Source organism: Clytia hemisphaerica, unplaced genomic scaffold (assembly GCF_902728285.1).
Source record: "Clytia hemisphaerica strain Z4C2 unplaced genomic scaffold, Clytia hemisphaerica genome assembly, whole genome shotgun sequence".
Taxonomy (NCBI): domain Eukaryota; kingdom Metazoa; phylum Cnidaria; class Hydrozoa; order Leptothecata; family Clytiidae; genus Clytia; species Clytia hemisphaerica.
The window spans coordinates 303,376-319,576 of record NW_027104571.1 but is presented as its reverse complement, the minus strand read 5'-3'; the positions used below and the strand labels follow the sequence as shown (position 1 = coordinate 319,576).

At 36.8% G+C, this 16,201-nt stretch overlaps 2 protein-coding genes across 3 annotated transcripts in view; one reads left to right on the top strand and one right to left on the bottom strand.

Annotated features, from left to right (window-relative positions):
- LOC136823442 (uncharacterized) overlaps positions 1–16,201 on the bottom strand; it is a 30,162-nt gene that overhangs the window by 12,157 nt on the left and 1,804 nt on the right. Inside the window, exons 3-15 of the mRNA XM_067079628.1 lie at positions 9,329–9,455; positions 7,460–7,787; positions 6,647–6,938; positions 6,102–6,345; positions 5,743–5,919; positions 4,651–4,931; positions 4,249–4,377; positions 3,621–3,745; positions 3,072–3,214; positions 2,595–2,762; positions 2,044–2,377; positions 922–1,669; positions 72–229 (exon numbers count right to left, since the gene is read on the bottom strand). Coding sequence (XP_066935729.1) covers positions 72–229; positions 922–1,669; positions 2,044–2,377; positions 2,595–2,762; positions 3,072–3,214; positions 3,621–3,745; positions 4,249–4,377; positions 4,651–4,931; positions 5,743–5,919; positions 6,102–6,345; positions 6,647–6,938; positions 7,460–7,787; positions 9,329–9,455 — 3,254 coding nt within the window. The remainder of the gene's footprint in view (positions 1–71; positions 230–921; positions 1,670–2,043; positions 2,378–2,594; positions 2,763–3,071; positions 3,215–3,620; positions 3,746–4,248; positions 4,378–4,650; positions 4,932–5,742; positions 5,920–6,101; positions 6,346–6,646; positions 6,939–7,459; positions 7,788–9,328; positions 9,456–16,201) is intronic.
- Positions 10,533–15,797, top strand: LOC136823444 (fascin-like). Of its 2 annotated transcripts, none has more exons than XM_067079632.1 (3): positions 10,533–10,635; positions 13,490–14,336; positions 14,782–15,797. In XM_067079632.1, the coding sequence occupies exons 1-3, from the start codon at positions 10,633–10,635 to the stop codon at positions 15,450–15,452; spliced, it is 1,521 nt and encodes a 506-aa protein (XP_066935733.1). In that variant the 5' UTR covers positions 10,533–10,632; the 3' UTR covers positions 15,453–15,797. The 2 variants fall into 2 exon arrangements, with proteins under 2 accessions (XP_066935733.1, XP_066935732.1); XM_067079631.1 differs by lacking the exon at positions 10,533–10,635 and adding an exon at positions 13,233–13,263.

Genomic DNA, 16,201 nt, shown 5'->3' with positions numbered 1-16,201 from the left:
GTTTTGCAGCTCTTCATCTTCAGATTGGTAGCTATTAGCATGTCTTCAGGACATTGAACATTGATACCTACCTCGTAATCCTTATTCCATTGATATTGAGGGTTTTCCCCTGTAGCAAAACAATCCCATCCGATGCTTTCACCGATCGGAAGTCGGATGTTGTCCGGCAGGATTTGTCCAACAATGTTCGGACCGAGATCATTGCATGCGTTCGAACTCAAATCTTCCCCTGTAAATTTATAATACAATATAATACAAGCCTTTAATTTACCTAATTACTTAGAATGGTATTGATAATTTTGGTTTTGTTTTTCAGAGGTGTTCATCAGATAATTTCCAACCAAGGCCACTTTTATAAAGTGGATGGAATCCTTGTTTTGCTTATCCCTTTTTCTTTGACGCACAAATATCTCATACAACAGATTGTAGAGACGGCTCAAAATTTCTTTTGAATACTAAAATAATACAATTATCATATCACACTTTCTTACAGCTACGTGTTTCGAAAATAAACACCCTCCTAGAGAAAATAGGGGGTTCATTCGAAGTAATATGGTAAGAATCCCGGGAGAGGCACTCAGGTGAAATTGGCAACGGGGACGTGCCGCAAGTTAAGGTCCCTTTTTTAGGCTCTGAAGATATCTAACAGGGTCCCAAATTTATTGATTTTCAAGATTTGTGTCTGACAGGGTCGATTTTTGGTTATTATTTTGGACAGCTTTCAGGATGGAAATAAGAAAATTTTCAATCTTTTGTCTACATTTCGTCATTTTTGCCACTTTTCAGGATGAATATGGGAAATCTTAATTTTGTTAATAATTATTAATTGTTACTTTGCTCAAACTAAAACAAGAAGGGGCCTCTTTGTTAAGTAATTTGTTGGTAATGTCGTAAATTTGAGGCTCAGAAAGATTGACTGACCTATCTTTAGGATAGAGAAGGTCGATTCTTGTTCCAAAGAGATATCCTTAAGGTCAACATCCGATCTCAACTGCACCGTCAGATAATCCCAACGGCTGAGGTAAATACCACCTGCCACTTGGAGTGTGATGGTGCCTTGCTTTTGTAAAAGAGATGTTGAGTATAATCCGTTGTATTGGTTATTAATATTGTTGTGAACTAAGGCTAGTTCCATTTGACTGCTGGCGTTGTTCAGGCTAGTTAGAATAATGTTAACAGAAGCGTAATAGAAGCCAGACTCTTGGACAATGTAGGATTCTTTGCTTTCAAAACCACCTTGATTTTCAAATAAGAAATCTTTTCCTGACGTTGACCAGCGCTTAACAGAAGTCCATATACCAGCTTGGAAACTCAGTAAGTTTTCGTTGTTTCGGGTAGCTGTGAAGCCTGCAGCTTTATCTCCAATGTAGGTGATAGAGGAGGTCGACTTATCGGAGATTTTATAAAATTGGTCACTTTGGGTAAATCCGATCAAAGTGAAAGTGGAGCCTGCTTGAATCTTCATTATACCAGAGATGGAGATAGAGAAAGATTGTTCGATGGGCGCTTTATAGGCGGCCGCCATAGCGGGAATGTTGTTGATAGAGGGGATGGCTTTTGTGACGCCCTCTACGTCCATGAATTCGAGGTTGACAGCCACCAAGTATAACCCGGTTTTCCCGATTAAGTATTCCCCGTCTCCACCACCAGAATCCTTCTTGTATTGACCCTAGAATTCGAGAAAACATGGTTAAAGAACACCGAGTACGAAAACAAAATCATGTTCCTGGGTTGGTGATTCTTTTGATGAAATTCAAATGGAGACGATCTAGCACTAAAGTAGAGTCAACAATTATATACCGTATCCTTCTAATAATAAACTCATCTCCATCACTCGAAGCCTGGTTACAACTTGGACAAGTTTTTCTTTAGATTTTCTCGCGTCTGTTGTAATTAAAATCTACAGACTCTAACGTATTCAAGTTAATTAAATGATTTCTTGATTCAAAAAACATTTCGACAAATATTTTTCAGCATAAGCTTTTCGCTTTAAAAAAAATGATTTTGTTATTATGATTCATCGAAATAAAACAATTGTTTCACCTTTAGATTTGCACGCCAGCCAGTAACTTGATAGTCACCATACACATTCACAGTTTGTGGTTCCTTCAACTGCATTGAAAAACCATCTGGGAGTGGTTCCAGTGGAATCAAATATTTCAAAGAAAGAGAGGTCGAGTAATGGAAATCCAGATAAGGCGCATTGCTTTGAACGTAAATACCAATTTTCTCGGTGGGATGCAATGCAAGAATCAAAGCCATTTGAATAGTACATGTGTCACCGCATTCCGGAAACAAGTGAGTTCCGCCTCCCTCCGTTTGATCGTTGACGTTTGTGCCGGGGAGACTGGAGTCACCATTTAATCCAATTTTCATCCTGTGGTTAAAACAAAATATCAGATAAGATTAAATAGGAAGAAATTGAAATACAGCCCCTTGCAAACTCAAGACTGGAAGTTTTTAGGTCCAAAATCTGGTAATCGTTCGAATGAGAGATTGTGTATACAAAACGTCCTAGAAAACATCAAGATGTAAAAATGGCAGATAACATTTTGGAAGAAATCTGAAAGATCTAGAAGATAATTTACATTTACCTGATGAAGTAGCCTGTTACGTTGGATTGAGCTGTGATAGACGTGCTGACCAAATAAATGCCCGCGTAGCGTGCTTCGAAGTATCCTTCATCGCCAAAGAAATATTTGCCAGCAGATTCTTGAGTTTGCGCAATGTTAACTTTGAAATGTCGTACTCTTGACCATGCGCTGTAAAAATAAAAACAAGTGAAAGCTGAACTCATTGACTGTTCTACCTGAAACATCATCGGTAAAATTTGTTAAGTATACTCTATAATCAATCAAACATAGAAATATGAAAATTCCTTTGAAAAAAGACTCGTGTTAAATAGACCTCAGATGGAAGAACATCTCCGTTAAATAGACCTCAGATGGAAGAACATCTCCGTTAAAAATGACCAAAAGATTGACGTCGTTGACTAACAGCAATCAAATCTCAGATGAAAATAAGAATTATTTACTTCACAAGCAGGCAATAGAAAAAATTAGCGGACTCACCTGGAAGATACATCAAGCCTTTCAGTTTTACTGAGACCAGAAATGATTGAAGTAGGGGCTTGGAACGGAGGGATGCGTACAATGGATAGACCACAGTGAGCACGCAGGTTCTCCCAATCCGCATTGGGTGTGGTTGATTGCACCTGCACATAGTAAAGATGAGATAGATACACGATAACAAAAAATCAACTCCTGTTTTTCAACGAAATTTTATTCTTTCAAAACTTCATCAAGAGATCAAGTGGAGGCCAGAAGCGCAAACACAGAGAGAATTTCCGTATAGACAGAAGTATATGATCATCTATTAGTGTTCTAGCGTTTTTATGGATTATTTATATCACATTTCCCTAAATAGCTGGAAATCTGCCTAAACTGTGTCCAATACTGAACTATGACATATTTATAAAACGCCCTCTGTTAGATAGAAAATGATAAATGATTTTTTTGTTTTTGAAAGGAATAAAAGATTTTCTAACGAAATAAAAATTCTATGGATAACATGTAAACAAATTTCCTTCACCAATTTCTAGGAAAACGAAACGATTTTACCTGTACAGAGACAGCTTGTTCAGAAGAGATCTGAAGAACTCCAAATAATTTCATGGTAATAACATTTTGTGGTGTTTTGGTGTACTTCGTTGTCAACGAGGCCAGACCACTCTTCGTAAACAAGCCTAAAGTACAGTGAAATCAAATTGAATCATAAAGTGCTCTGAAAAATTCAATAGATTCTAGCAAAACATCGAGAAAAGAACTTATAATTACTACACAGTATTTCATGCTGGCGGAAATAAAATCTACAACAACATATTGCCTCAAGATGGAAACAACGAAACAACGTGTATCACTTGTAAGTTGGCCAATATAACGCAACGTGGCGTTTGTTTTTTTTATCACTCCAAAAAACCTTTCGTTGATGAAATTTCGCTTTTCTCGTCTTTTGTTATTATAAAAAAGAAAAATAAGATTTGTTGATGTAATTTTATCAGACGAAAACGGAAGCAGCCAGTAAATATCCCAAGATCCGATCAAAATAATCCGAAAATATCAAAATATACTTTAGGTGTTCGTCCGCCAACGCGCATATATGTGCGCATTGAGTAGTTCGCTATCGAACTGAGGTCAATGCGCACATATATACATGTTGGCACAAGTGTTCGTTTATATGAAGACAAACCTAGTTCGAATTCTCCGTTGATGCTTGAACCGTACGTAGCTCTGATGGTGATGGTGGTAGAAATGGAGTACAACCCAGCTTCCAAAATGTAAACATTTCCTGCGTCAGAATCAATGTCCAGTAACGGGCCTAATAAAGAAATAAAGTTGATAAGGTCTTCTCCAGATGGCTTTCTAGTTTGCCTTCCTTGGCAAAGTTGACCAAAAGTCGGACGTTTGAACTTTTGTCAGGTTTGCAAAAGAAAGACCAGAAGTGACTTTCCTTACTTTACTTTACTATCAAATGAGACTGCCTTTCCGTTAAGTAGAATTTCTTCTTCTTTCAAAGAAAAAATTTTTCTATGTTTTAGTTCAAGCTTTGGTAATAAAACTGCTCGTCTGAAAAATATTTATTGGAGCATACCTTGTTTAAAGATACCAGGAGCAGTCTCCGATCTTGAGGTTTTCCAATTCTGGACGACTTTCCAGCCTGTTGAATCTCTCATATTTTGAGAAATGGATTCACTCAACATCAATTGAGCTCCTGATCCATAAATACTGTTGAAGGAGGACAAATAGACGATGGAGAACAAGGAATCTTGACTGATGCTGAAGCTTTCATCCAAGGCGGAATGTAACCAGAGAGACACATTCTGGCCGGCCCGTAGTTTAAGTGTTCCGGAGATCACCATGCTGTAAATGTCACTGTAGAAAAAGTAACAAACTTACATTTTTCAAATAAATTTTAAAAAAGAAGTATATTTTATAATGAATATTCGAGTTTGTTTTAGGTTGAACGGAATCTTTGTAAGCAAGGATCGTTTCAAGTTGGTTGATCTTCTTTAGATTATGGATAGATGAGGTTGAGCGCAGTGATCGGCTGAAGTAAAACGAGCGCATCAGAATAAACGCCAATCACAAAACAGGAGAGTCTAAAAACAGGACAGTCCAAAAACTTTCCTTAAAAAGGGAGGGTTTATCTAGAAAAAAAGGGGGCTAACAACCTTCTTTGGGTGTTTTTTCGTTATAGCACTATGTATAAAGTTTGTTTGTTGTTTCGAGTTAAGCTTTTTCACCGGATACAAATTTTAGAAATTTGAAAGGGGGGGGGGTAACATTAAAGTTTTGAAAGGGGAAGCAGCCTAGGATAAAAGGTTCATCTAGAAAGTGGGTGAGACTCTGGTGTTTATATCAGAGGATGATTTTATAGGGACTAACAAGAGAAATTGAAACCACCATTGGTTTGTAGACAGGGAGAGGATTTACAATCATTTAGATCCTGACCAGCTGAGGATGACGGTAAATCAGCACTTTTACCGTCCTCGAATTTGCGGGTTAGAACTGTGGGTTATTCCAAATCGCTTCAGTCACTCTACCTTCCTCAAAAGTGCAAATACATAAACTCGCTTATGTTATAGGAGACGTTACATGACGTTGGTAATCATAGAGACTAAACAAGAAATCTTAACCACTGTAGGTTTGTACTGAAAATATCTTTAAAAAAATTTCGACTTACTTTGACGAGTAAGGGAATGCATACTCCACATAATCTTGTAGTCCATTCTGATTGGTGTGATCACTTGGTTTCCCATCTGTGTTGACGGTCAGCAAAAATTTGGAATTGGTCAAGCTACCATCTTGAATTTTGACTGAGGCTGATACCAAATATAAACCATCCAATGGAGCGACATAGCTTTGTGGGGGAGAAAATAATTCAACATTAAGAAATTTTGAAAAATATTGATGTCCAATTTCAGTTTAGGAAAAAAATACCATAATAAGCAAATGATAAGGTGTAGCGGAAAACCCTAAAAAAATTTTTTCAAGGGATGTTCGATTAAATAAGAACTTAAAACGGCATATATTTGTACTTACTTTCCGTCTTTATAATGGAAACCAGGTCCTGAAGAAAACATGGCTTTTGAACCACCATCAATATTCAGCCAATCTTTGATTTGTATCCATCCTTTACGTTCCATCGGTTGCCGTAACTTTAGTATGGTTGAAAATCCGTTGACGGCGAAAATTTGACCAACGTAGACGGTTGAGAACGTGCTTTGTTCAGTGACGTACCACGACACGTCGTTCTCGACCATTGCGTACAATGAGACTTCGTCACCTGTTTAAGATTATGTTGAATTATAAAGTTTATCAATTTTAACGTAAAAACGCCATTAAACATGAACCTATTTTTGACATTGAAAAAGCCATATTAAATGGAGGCACATTCAAACCAATACCGTGTTAGCCGCCGCTCCTGAATGAAAAACTTGAACAGCGAGCACCATCCTCTAATAGAACGGACATAGACGTTTGATCCTTTCAAATTTAGCAAAAGAAAAGTTCTGGTTCATCAAAAGCCGGGAAAAAACGGTCGTGATATCAATATATATCAATTGTAAATAAAATCCTTATTTTACCTTTCCTAATAAACAAGGCTCCAGACACACTAAGACTGTCTTTGACACTTGCTGGATTTCCTTTGGTGGCGTAGAGCGAGCGCCGTCGAGACGTATCACCATTCAAAGAGATCATTACAGATATCGGGCCGTTCGCATCTTGGAAAATGACGTTAGCTGTCAGGTAATAGACACCCGTAACGCCCGCTTTGTATTCGCCCTTTTTGAAATCGGTGGTGTAAACGTAAGAGCCCATTCCCTTCACCTCCAGATTGGACAATTTTTCCCAATTGTTCTTCGTTGAAAAGCTGTCCTGTAAAGAAAAGAAATATATGATCAAATTCCACAAACATCGATTGCGCTACCTTACATTTATAAGAAAAAGCTTGTAAAGCATTATATTCGATACGATCAGAGGTGTTGAATATTCGTTTAAACAGATGCAGTCCTAACTATTCTTGTGGTGTGCATACTTTCTTTGGACAGGAGTGATTTCGAGCAAGGGGAGCAAGAGTACCGAATGAAACATCTAGATAAATAATCAAAGTAAAAATTCTAATTCCATCTTCAAGAGACCAAAGCAAAATTTGTATTCGAATTAGAGGAATATTCGAATTTAAGAGAGTAATTGAAACCATTTTCCAGCTGAGAGGTCCGATATTTAGTATGAATTACAGAAAGATTCGAATAATAGAGATTCGAATAATAGAGAGAATTGATTGTAATCGTTTGGGTGGAAGCCACATTTTTAGTACTTCTTTTTCTTTCTTTATTTCTGGAAAAAGACAAAAGCCATCTTTATAAACAATAAAGTTCACACTGAAAGAAACTTACTGGGGAGGGTTGTACAATATGGAATGCTTGGTAGTCTTGTTGGGTAACTGCTACACTGACACGACTTCCCGCCAACACTTTATACTGCTCCATGTTACTCAAGTAAATGAAGAGTTGTAAAGGGACTTCGGATGGTAACTCCAAGATGCCGGCAATGCTGTACGAAGAGACAGTCAACCCCGTTTCTTTGTTGGTGAAAATACCGGTGCGGAGAGAATTGAGGGCGGTGCCATCACTGTGAAGGGTGAGAATGACGCCTGAGGGAGAATTCGCTTCAATATTGAGGATACCACTGACAGTAAAAATCTTGCGTTCTGCATGGTAAAATCTGAAAAATGGAATCAAATGCCAATAAGTCAAACGTTCCTATGACCGATTAAATTGCTTCTGAGCGTGTCCCAATATTGCATCCCCGTATCTAGTCAAACCTAGTGTGACGTGACGTCAAATGGAAGAAATAATAGCCCTAAAAGTACAGTAAGTTGTTTTATTATCTTGTGGTCTTGACCGAGTATCGATTAAGATAAGGGAAATTACGGAACCGTTTAATCAACAACAGCAGCTAGATGGATTCGGTGATAGATCATTTGTTGCTTGCAAAGGATGAAAAAGTTTAAAGAAAATGAACTTGGCACTAAAGCTGGTAAGTTTTTGGTCTAATACCCGGTCGGTATCGCATCTTTCGATAGCCTGTAGATACAAGGGAGTCTCCATAACTCGAACAAGCACGGAGAACACAAATTTGTTCGAGTTAAGGAAATTTCGAGTTATGGAGTAAGGTATAAGGCATTGTTAACAGAAGGGACGAGTAAACTTGCTCGAGTTATAGAGGTTCAAGTTAAGGAAACTTTACTGTACTAGATTTAGTAGATTTGAGTTTCTGTTTAATGTCGTGCTCGATAACTGTGAAGAACGAATTCACAAATTTATTTCTGATTATTACGTCCCGTGATGATGGCCACATCAAGGCATGAAAGTTGAAGTAATGTACTTTTTTTAACCTGAAATTTTGAACTAAATAGATTTGAGTTTCAAGAAGTTTTCAGCCCAAAATATCACAATGCTTTTATGACTAATGTCTAATCTTTAAGGTCACGAAATTCACTAAAAGAATTTAAGATATTAATTTTGACCTTTGCTGTCGGATGTTAGTGATTTATAGATATATCACATAGGTGTCATCCTAAACGTCCCAAAAAAGTAAATTCAAAGAAACGTTAGAATCGAAAAAAGCTTTACAGTTTATCAGGCATTGAGCGAAATAAGCAAGATGTGAGTGAGCAGGAGTTGAATAAATACAAGCTAGTTCTGTACGTACACCGCCTTCTCACAGACCCGGTAGTGGTGGTGGTAAAAATAACGGACCAAAACTCGATATGGATTGACATTCCCATGTTTTGAAAGGCTGGGGATATGAATTCCATTGTTTTCGAGCCATAAAATTCAGTGGGGATTGAAAAAATTGAACATTATTTTGCAGTGAGGATTTGCTTATCTGATTATTTTCAGCGGGGACAAAATATAGGGTATAATTTCCGACTGGGGACGATATTTTGGGTTCCCAGTGGGACTGTGAGAAGGGGTGTGTATGTTGGAAAGATATCCAAAAGAGAAGGATCTCGGAGAGATGGTCTACCGTTCTAGGGTTTGATATCTTCAGTATGCTTGTGGTATGAATCTTGAAGGTTTAATATAAAGTAATTTCAGTACATAGCATTTTATCGTATTTTTTGTAACATTACGAATAGTTAGAATGGTTAATAATAATCTAACATAAGGGTACAGCAGTGTAACAGGAAAGCAGAGAATAAATACAAGAGAAGTACTTCCAAATTTCAAAGCAGATCAAGTCAGCATCGTTTCACTTACTTTCCAGAGGAGATACTTCCAGTATTTGCTTCAAATTGACCAAGACTGTCGGTAGGAACGGGTAATGGAATGCTGACCCAGTTGCGTCCAGTCCCCTCCACATCGCCAAAGAAGATGGTCGAGAAACCTGCAAAAAGAAAAATTCATTATTTCTTATCATTGATTTTTGTATTTTTCGGTTTTGAGATCGACCCGTCAGCCCAGTTCATAACAAATTTAGACGAGGGTAAAATGCCTCTTGTGACTCTTCACATAAAGTTTTTTATTTTTAAGAAAGAAAATCAAGAACAGCTTTATATTATACAAATTTGTGTAACTTTGAAACTTTAATTTGGATTAAAGAGAAAAGGGTGCTAAATTACCTATCAATCAAGCCTATCAATATCTATCAATCAAGCTTTAGCTTTTTAGCTGCAAACTGCATGGAGAGATGCGTACGATGGATCTCAGGCTTCGAAAAAGGAATTGGGTGAGGGCTAAGTAAGCATACAGACAGTCTGATATAAAATTTTATTATCTGCAAAAGTGGTATCCTTGGGACAAGGATAAATATTTATTGAATTTCCAGGGTAGTTTAAATCTTCATGAATTGTATTTGCTTTCTTCTTTTCAAGATAATCCAATACCAGAAAAGGAACTTTTTCAAATAAAACTTTTCGTTTTACGTGGCTTGAACTTGAATTTTCTTTTTTATGAATGCATACCTTGTTGAGTTTTATCCGAGAAAGATAAGAACCTGACAAAGTCCATCTCTACTGTCTTTGGTAGTTAGTTTTCTTAGGAAGATTCCTAGGAAAACATCTTAAACAAAAGCGTACCTTGCCAGAGAGTTTTAAATGTTTCTTATCTCCGTTAGTAATTTAGCAACGTGTTGATAGAAAACATGCAAGAATTATGAAGTGATAAAAATCTTATCGAAAATATATCAGATACACGATCATAAAAGTTTACAAAAAAGTTTTATGGAAATTTAGACTTGTAGTAAAACAGATCCAGTAAATTGGGAAAAAAACCTTTCTTAGATGTCGTAGACCTCAAAACATAGTTACATCGTGCGTAGTACAGATGCATCTGAAAAGATTATATACTGACGCCGACAGACAATTTGTGACGATTGACAGACTAGGGAAAGTGCTGTTGATGCATGTTTGTTTATGAAAGGCATCAAATGTCAACAAAAATATCACAGAAAGAAATATAAGATATACAAAATACAAAGATTAAACAGCACGTCCTGTTGAACAGATTTTATACTCAGCTAGAGGAGACAGTGTTTTTTTTCTTGAGGGAGTGAACCCACAACCATGGTAAGGCTCTTTTTTTCCACACTTATTTTTTTCAAGGGAGAAAACTTTAAAAATCTAGAGAGAGATTTGCTTGCAGTAGCACTCTTTTCCCTCGAAACTCAAATTTTCTTTTTTGGTGAGAAAAATGACAACTTCAAATTTTGGGAATGTAAAGAAAGAGCTAACCTTTGAAGTAACACTTCCTAAAGTGAAAAGTACATTAAAGATTCTTAGCGCATTTACCTGTTAGATATAATAGTGTTTTTTGTTCACTAAAAACCCTTGAAACCACCCTCAAAACACCTGTCTAAGAGGACAGTACTGAACAGATAAGATCTAATGTAAATTTATGAAATTCTGTTTTTCTCAAATGTAAATATTATTTTGAAACTTTGTTTTTCAATACGTTTTTTTATAAGAAACCTTGACTTTGCTCCGAGCCTAGAGTTCCTTATTTTTCCAGAGAATTTCAGCCTCAAAGTTCCTTTTCGAGTTACTTATTTTACTAAGCTGCTAAGATCGGCTTTGCTAACTGTAAAACTTTTTTATAAATATAACAATGGACTAAAGTACAGAAAAACACGTTTATTGAATGTTTTTTCATCAATATCTTGTCATCTTTTAGTTTTAGCTTTTGTAAATGTGTGAAAGTTCAAAATTAACTCTTGTTTTCTTATTCTCAGCCTGAGCAGTTCCTTAATAATTCCTTATTTCTCGGACTATTTTCAGCCTCGAGTTCCTTATAAAGGTGTTTCTTATAAAAAAATTGCATTATATGAAATTGATAACAAAGGCTATAGGAGTTTTATAAAAAATTACAGATGGAAAAAAAGGATTTAAAAAGCAGAAGAAGAATTCATGTGCTTAATCTCTAATAATTTTCTATCTCTTATTATTTTCATCTTCTAAATTTCTTTTGTTTTCATATTTTATATCCAAGGTTCCTTTTATCTCCATAACTTTTCCATCTTCTCTTTCATTCAAAACCTTAAAAGCTCGGAGTGTCTTCTCCCATGTTATAAGAAGGGGTGGATTAATTTAAAGTACAAAATTGGATTTGGTTTTTCAGGGGTTTCAGGGTTTTACTCTTCGTTATGTGGTTACAAGTCTGTTTTGGTTTGTGAAAGTTTAAATTTAATTTAGGTTCAGTAAAAATCATTTTTTAGTTTAGAAGAATAGAGCAGAAAAAGTGAAATTGAAGAATTTTTATGTGAAGATTTATTTGTGATCATTTGGGGTAGAGTACTATTGTATTGTGTTGTTTTGTTGTTGTCTTTCTTCTTTCATATTTTTCCCACGACTTTTCTTATTAATTCTTAAAAAATTTCATTTCGGTGGTTTTTCTTCGGAAGAAGACTCGTTAAAAAGACAGAGGTTTGATGGACAATAGAGTTTTCCTGGACTAAAGGACGAAGGGAAATCGCATGGTGTTCAGTGAAGGATATAGTGACTGACTATATGATAGAAACCTTCATCATTACCAAAGATCAGCTAAGAAGTAAGGATGAAGTACCAAAGATTAGGAGGTCTGTACCCCAATTTCAAAGTAAGAGAAGATTATTTTTCAAATACTCATCAATTTAGTGGCGAAGTAGCTCGGGCTCCACTTACACTGGATAGCGCGATTAAGGGCTTCACTGGACTCAGCGTCATAAGAAATTATCAAAAAGCAAAGTTAAGCCAAAAGTAGACTCTAGTCTAGTGACGAAGGAACAGATAAACATAAAAGAACGAAAGAAGGCAGACAGTGAAAGATGTGTGACATAAAGAGACCGCAAGACTCGTCGTCGAAGGGGGGGGGCGTTATGCACCCTTGTTTGTTTACTTTGTAGTACTGTCAATACCAAAACAGATCACACAGCATTGATCAAACGTTCATAACGACGTCCAAATAATGTTAGGTAGACGGTGGACTATAACGTTGTGTGTCGAATGAGTGAAAGATTGAAAAGGCGGTTGGAATGGAAAAAGAAGAGGCTATTTGATGAAAAGAGACATTGACGTATCATGAATGAGAAATGATAAGTTAGTGTTCGGTCATGAATGTGCAGTGATTTTTCAACGGAGAGAATCGTGATGACATGGAGATTGAGATATTGTGCGTGTCTGTGAGGAAGTAGCAAATCAAGAACGTCAAACCAAGATTGCATCTTTCCTTAATCCCCATGTGATGAAAGAATGTGCCAACAAATTATTTTTGTTTATGTGTTCTTTATAAGAGAAAATATTTCAGTATAGAAGTAAGATTACATAGGTTAATAAGGAAATTGAGGTCTGGAACTGTTTAAGGTAAACTGAAATGTCGAGAAGAAAAGATAAAGAAGGATAGTATAAGAACTTGTACTGTCAAAATCACTTCACCCAAGATTTCTGGATCAAACCTTTTCGTTCCTATGCAGAGTATTGCATTGACCCATCATAGGAACGCCTATTACCATGTCATTTTATCTACAGTGACGTTTCAAGTGATTAATTGGAGCTCTTTTGTGAATTAGATTTTTAATTGCATTCCAGTATGCTTCTCGTTTCAAAACAATTGGCAAGTTATTAATCATACCAAAAGTTGCAATTAAAGCAATAAATAGATCTGTTTTCTATCGAAATAAGTGTATCGTTTTATTTTTGCAGATAGAAGAAAGTTTTCTTTGAGTAGCATAAGTGGGTGGTGCCTTACTGAAGAAAACAAACAAAGAAGACTAAGCAAAGTCTCAGAATAAAAAGTCGATAGTGACAAAAAGTGATGATCTGAAGGCTCAATATATTACAATTGAAGATACTGGTTGATTGAATCTTAAATCAAAAATCTCAAAATTCTACTTTCCCAAAAACTTTAGATCGCTTTGTTGTTAACTTTTCGCATGTCTTCTATTTTCAGAAAGGTACACAAATCAAATTTCGCAAAATGGCGCAAACGAACGGTCACGACGCATCCAATGGCATTGTCTTCGGTCTCATGAACCAGCAAGGTAAATACCTGACCGCTGAGAAGTTCGGCAACCAAATTAGTGTCACCGGAACCTCCCTCAGATCCAAACAATTATGGACTTTCGAACCAGAAGGTGCTGAATCAAGCAAAGGGTATTTGAGGAGCCCGCAAAAGAACTACCTGGAGACTACAAAGACAGGGACGGTCACTTGTGAGGCTGAGGAGAAGGAAGTCTCTCTATTGTTTGACGTAACGGTGGCTGATGATGGTCGATGGGCTTTCAAAGATTCGTTTGGGAAATTCCTTGCAGGAAACACTGAGAGGTTGTACACAACTATGGATTCTAAACAAGCTGATGAGTACCTCTGGGCCATCCACATCGCTGGTCACCCACAATGCAACATGAGAAGTGTCTCACGCAAGCGATTTGTTCATTTGAAGGATGACCAACTGTGCGCCAATGAAGACATCCCATGGGGTCACGATGCTGTCATCACACTTGAGTTCCACCGAGGGAAATACGCCATTCGAGATAGCAACGGTCGTTATTTGAACGGAGAAAGTGGAGAACTGGAAACGACTTCCACAGAAGAATGTATGTTTTCAATTGCTTTACAAGATACAGAATTCGCTTTCAAGAGTTCTTCAGGAAAATATTTGACGGTGTACGGTCCAGCGGGGAAGTTGATCGCTAACAAGAAAGCAATCAGTCGGGATGAACTTTTTGCATTGGAACAGAGCAAAGCACAAGTCATGTTAACAGCAAATAATGGAAAGACCGCTTCCATCAAGCAAGGTAAGTGTCTCTTTCTTACAAATACTCCGCTAGTTGTAGGTACAATACACCCAAACTCGCAGGAATACACTTTTTGGAGCTGGAGGTAGCAAACTTTTGGGATTCTTTCATCTTTTTCTTCCTTCTATCATTCATTTTACACATCACCTCCCCTCCATTTTCTTCAATGATTTCTCGATTTTTTTAAAGATGAAACTTGGCTTCATACATGGTTTCAAAATCCAATTAAACTCGGTCCAAAAAAATCACATTAAACTGAACCAATTAAAGAAATTCTTTGAAATTCTCTCAAAATGACGCAAACCTTATCTTCGAAAACGTCATTAATCTAAACAACTTAAAAGTTTAAAGGTAACATTTGAATCCAAAGCTTCTAGCTCCCTTCTCCCTTCAGTGTACTCTTGAAGTAGTAGCCAACAGACAATTTGCATTCTTTTCTCCTCAGGAATTGACGTCACAGCAAATCAATTCTTGGAGCTTGGTGATTTCGGAGATACGGAGACTTTCCAAATGGAGTTCATAGATGGGCAGCAAAACCAAGTCACCTTCTTATCAAAGAACAAAAAGTACTGGACCGCTGGAAACAAATCCGTGACGTCATCAGCTGATCAGATCAGTCCTGAGTGTATCTTTGAATTGGAGTATGAAGGAGATAAGATCGCATTGAAAGCACATAATGATAGATACATCACATCAACGTCCGGAGGGAAGTTGGTTCCAACCGGTGAAACGACTTCAGATGCCAACACTTTGTTCTTGATGCAGTTGATGAATCGACCGATCTTGGTGTTGCGATGCGAGCATGGTTATGTTGGATTGATCGATAGCAATGATAAAGTTCAATGCAACAGGGGTGGTTATGACGCAATGCTGGTGGAAGGGGATGGCCAAGGAAGATATCGATTGAAGACATCCAAGGGAAAGAGCTGGAAGGTGGATGGCACCTCACATTTGGTACAATCCAGTGATGAAGGTGATTTATTTTTATTTGAACTTTGCAGTAAGAATAAGATGAGGATCCAAGCCTCTAATGGAAAATATTTGAAAGGTGACCATAATGGCGTCATCACTGCAAGTGCTGGTAAAGATGATCGTAACATCTTGTGGGAATATTGATGAAGATATTTTGACCGACAGAGGATTCATTCTGGTGATAGACCAAATAGAAAGTAGATCAAAACAAGGAGATATCATTGACCTCTTCCTCCAGCATTTTTGCTTCTCCATGAAGGACTTTTTGGGTATTGTTAGATATTTGGTGAAACAACCAATTGACGAACTTTCAATTAGAATCTTTTTTTTGTTTACATTTATGTTTGAAACTTTTGACATTTTCTTTGAACTTTGAAATTTATTGTATAAATTTAATGGTAGGATAATTTACTGATTTTTAATGTATTAGTTTTAAAACCCTTTTGTATGAATAGTTCTTGACAAAGAAAATGATAACAACGAAATAGAGACACGATAGTCTTCTGTCCTCTTTTTTGGGTAGGAAGAAACAATAAACCACTACTGTTCTCAACAGAATTGCATTTCTAAGAGGCTAAGGGCTTAACATTGTCGCAAGGGCACACATCTTAAAATGCAGAGGCAAAAAATTGAAAGGAGGTAGGTACTCCCTCCAAATCACTGACGAATATCAGAAAGGGAAGAAGAAAATCGACAAAAAGGTTATTCTTTAAGCCTACCGCTTCTGTAAAGTGGACTTCATATTAAATTAAGATTATATAACCTTTACCTGAGACTTTATCCTTTTAGGATTCTATTCAAGGGTTGAGGCGAATCGGCATCGAAAAACATGTTCTTGAATTATAAGGCAGATACTAGGATAATGAAATTTTGAGTCGGGTTTTTCCTCAAAA

Bases quoted from the DNA above. Each gene is read 5' to 3' on its own strand.
- LOC136823444 (XM_067079632.1), top strand. The intron at 14,337-14,781 runs GTAAGTGTCTCT...TTTTCTCCTCAG, and splicing joins GACCGCTTCCATCAAGCAAG to GAATTGACGTCACAGCAAAT.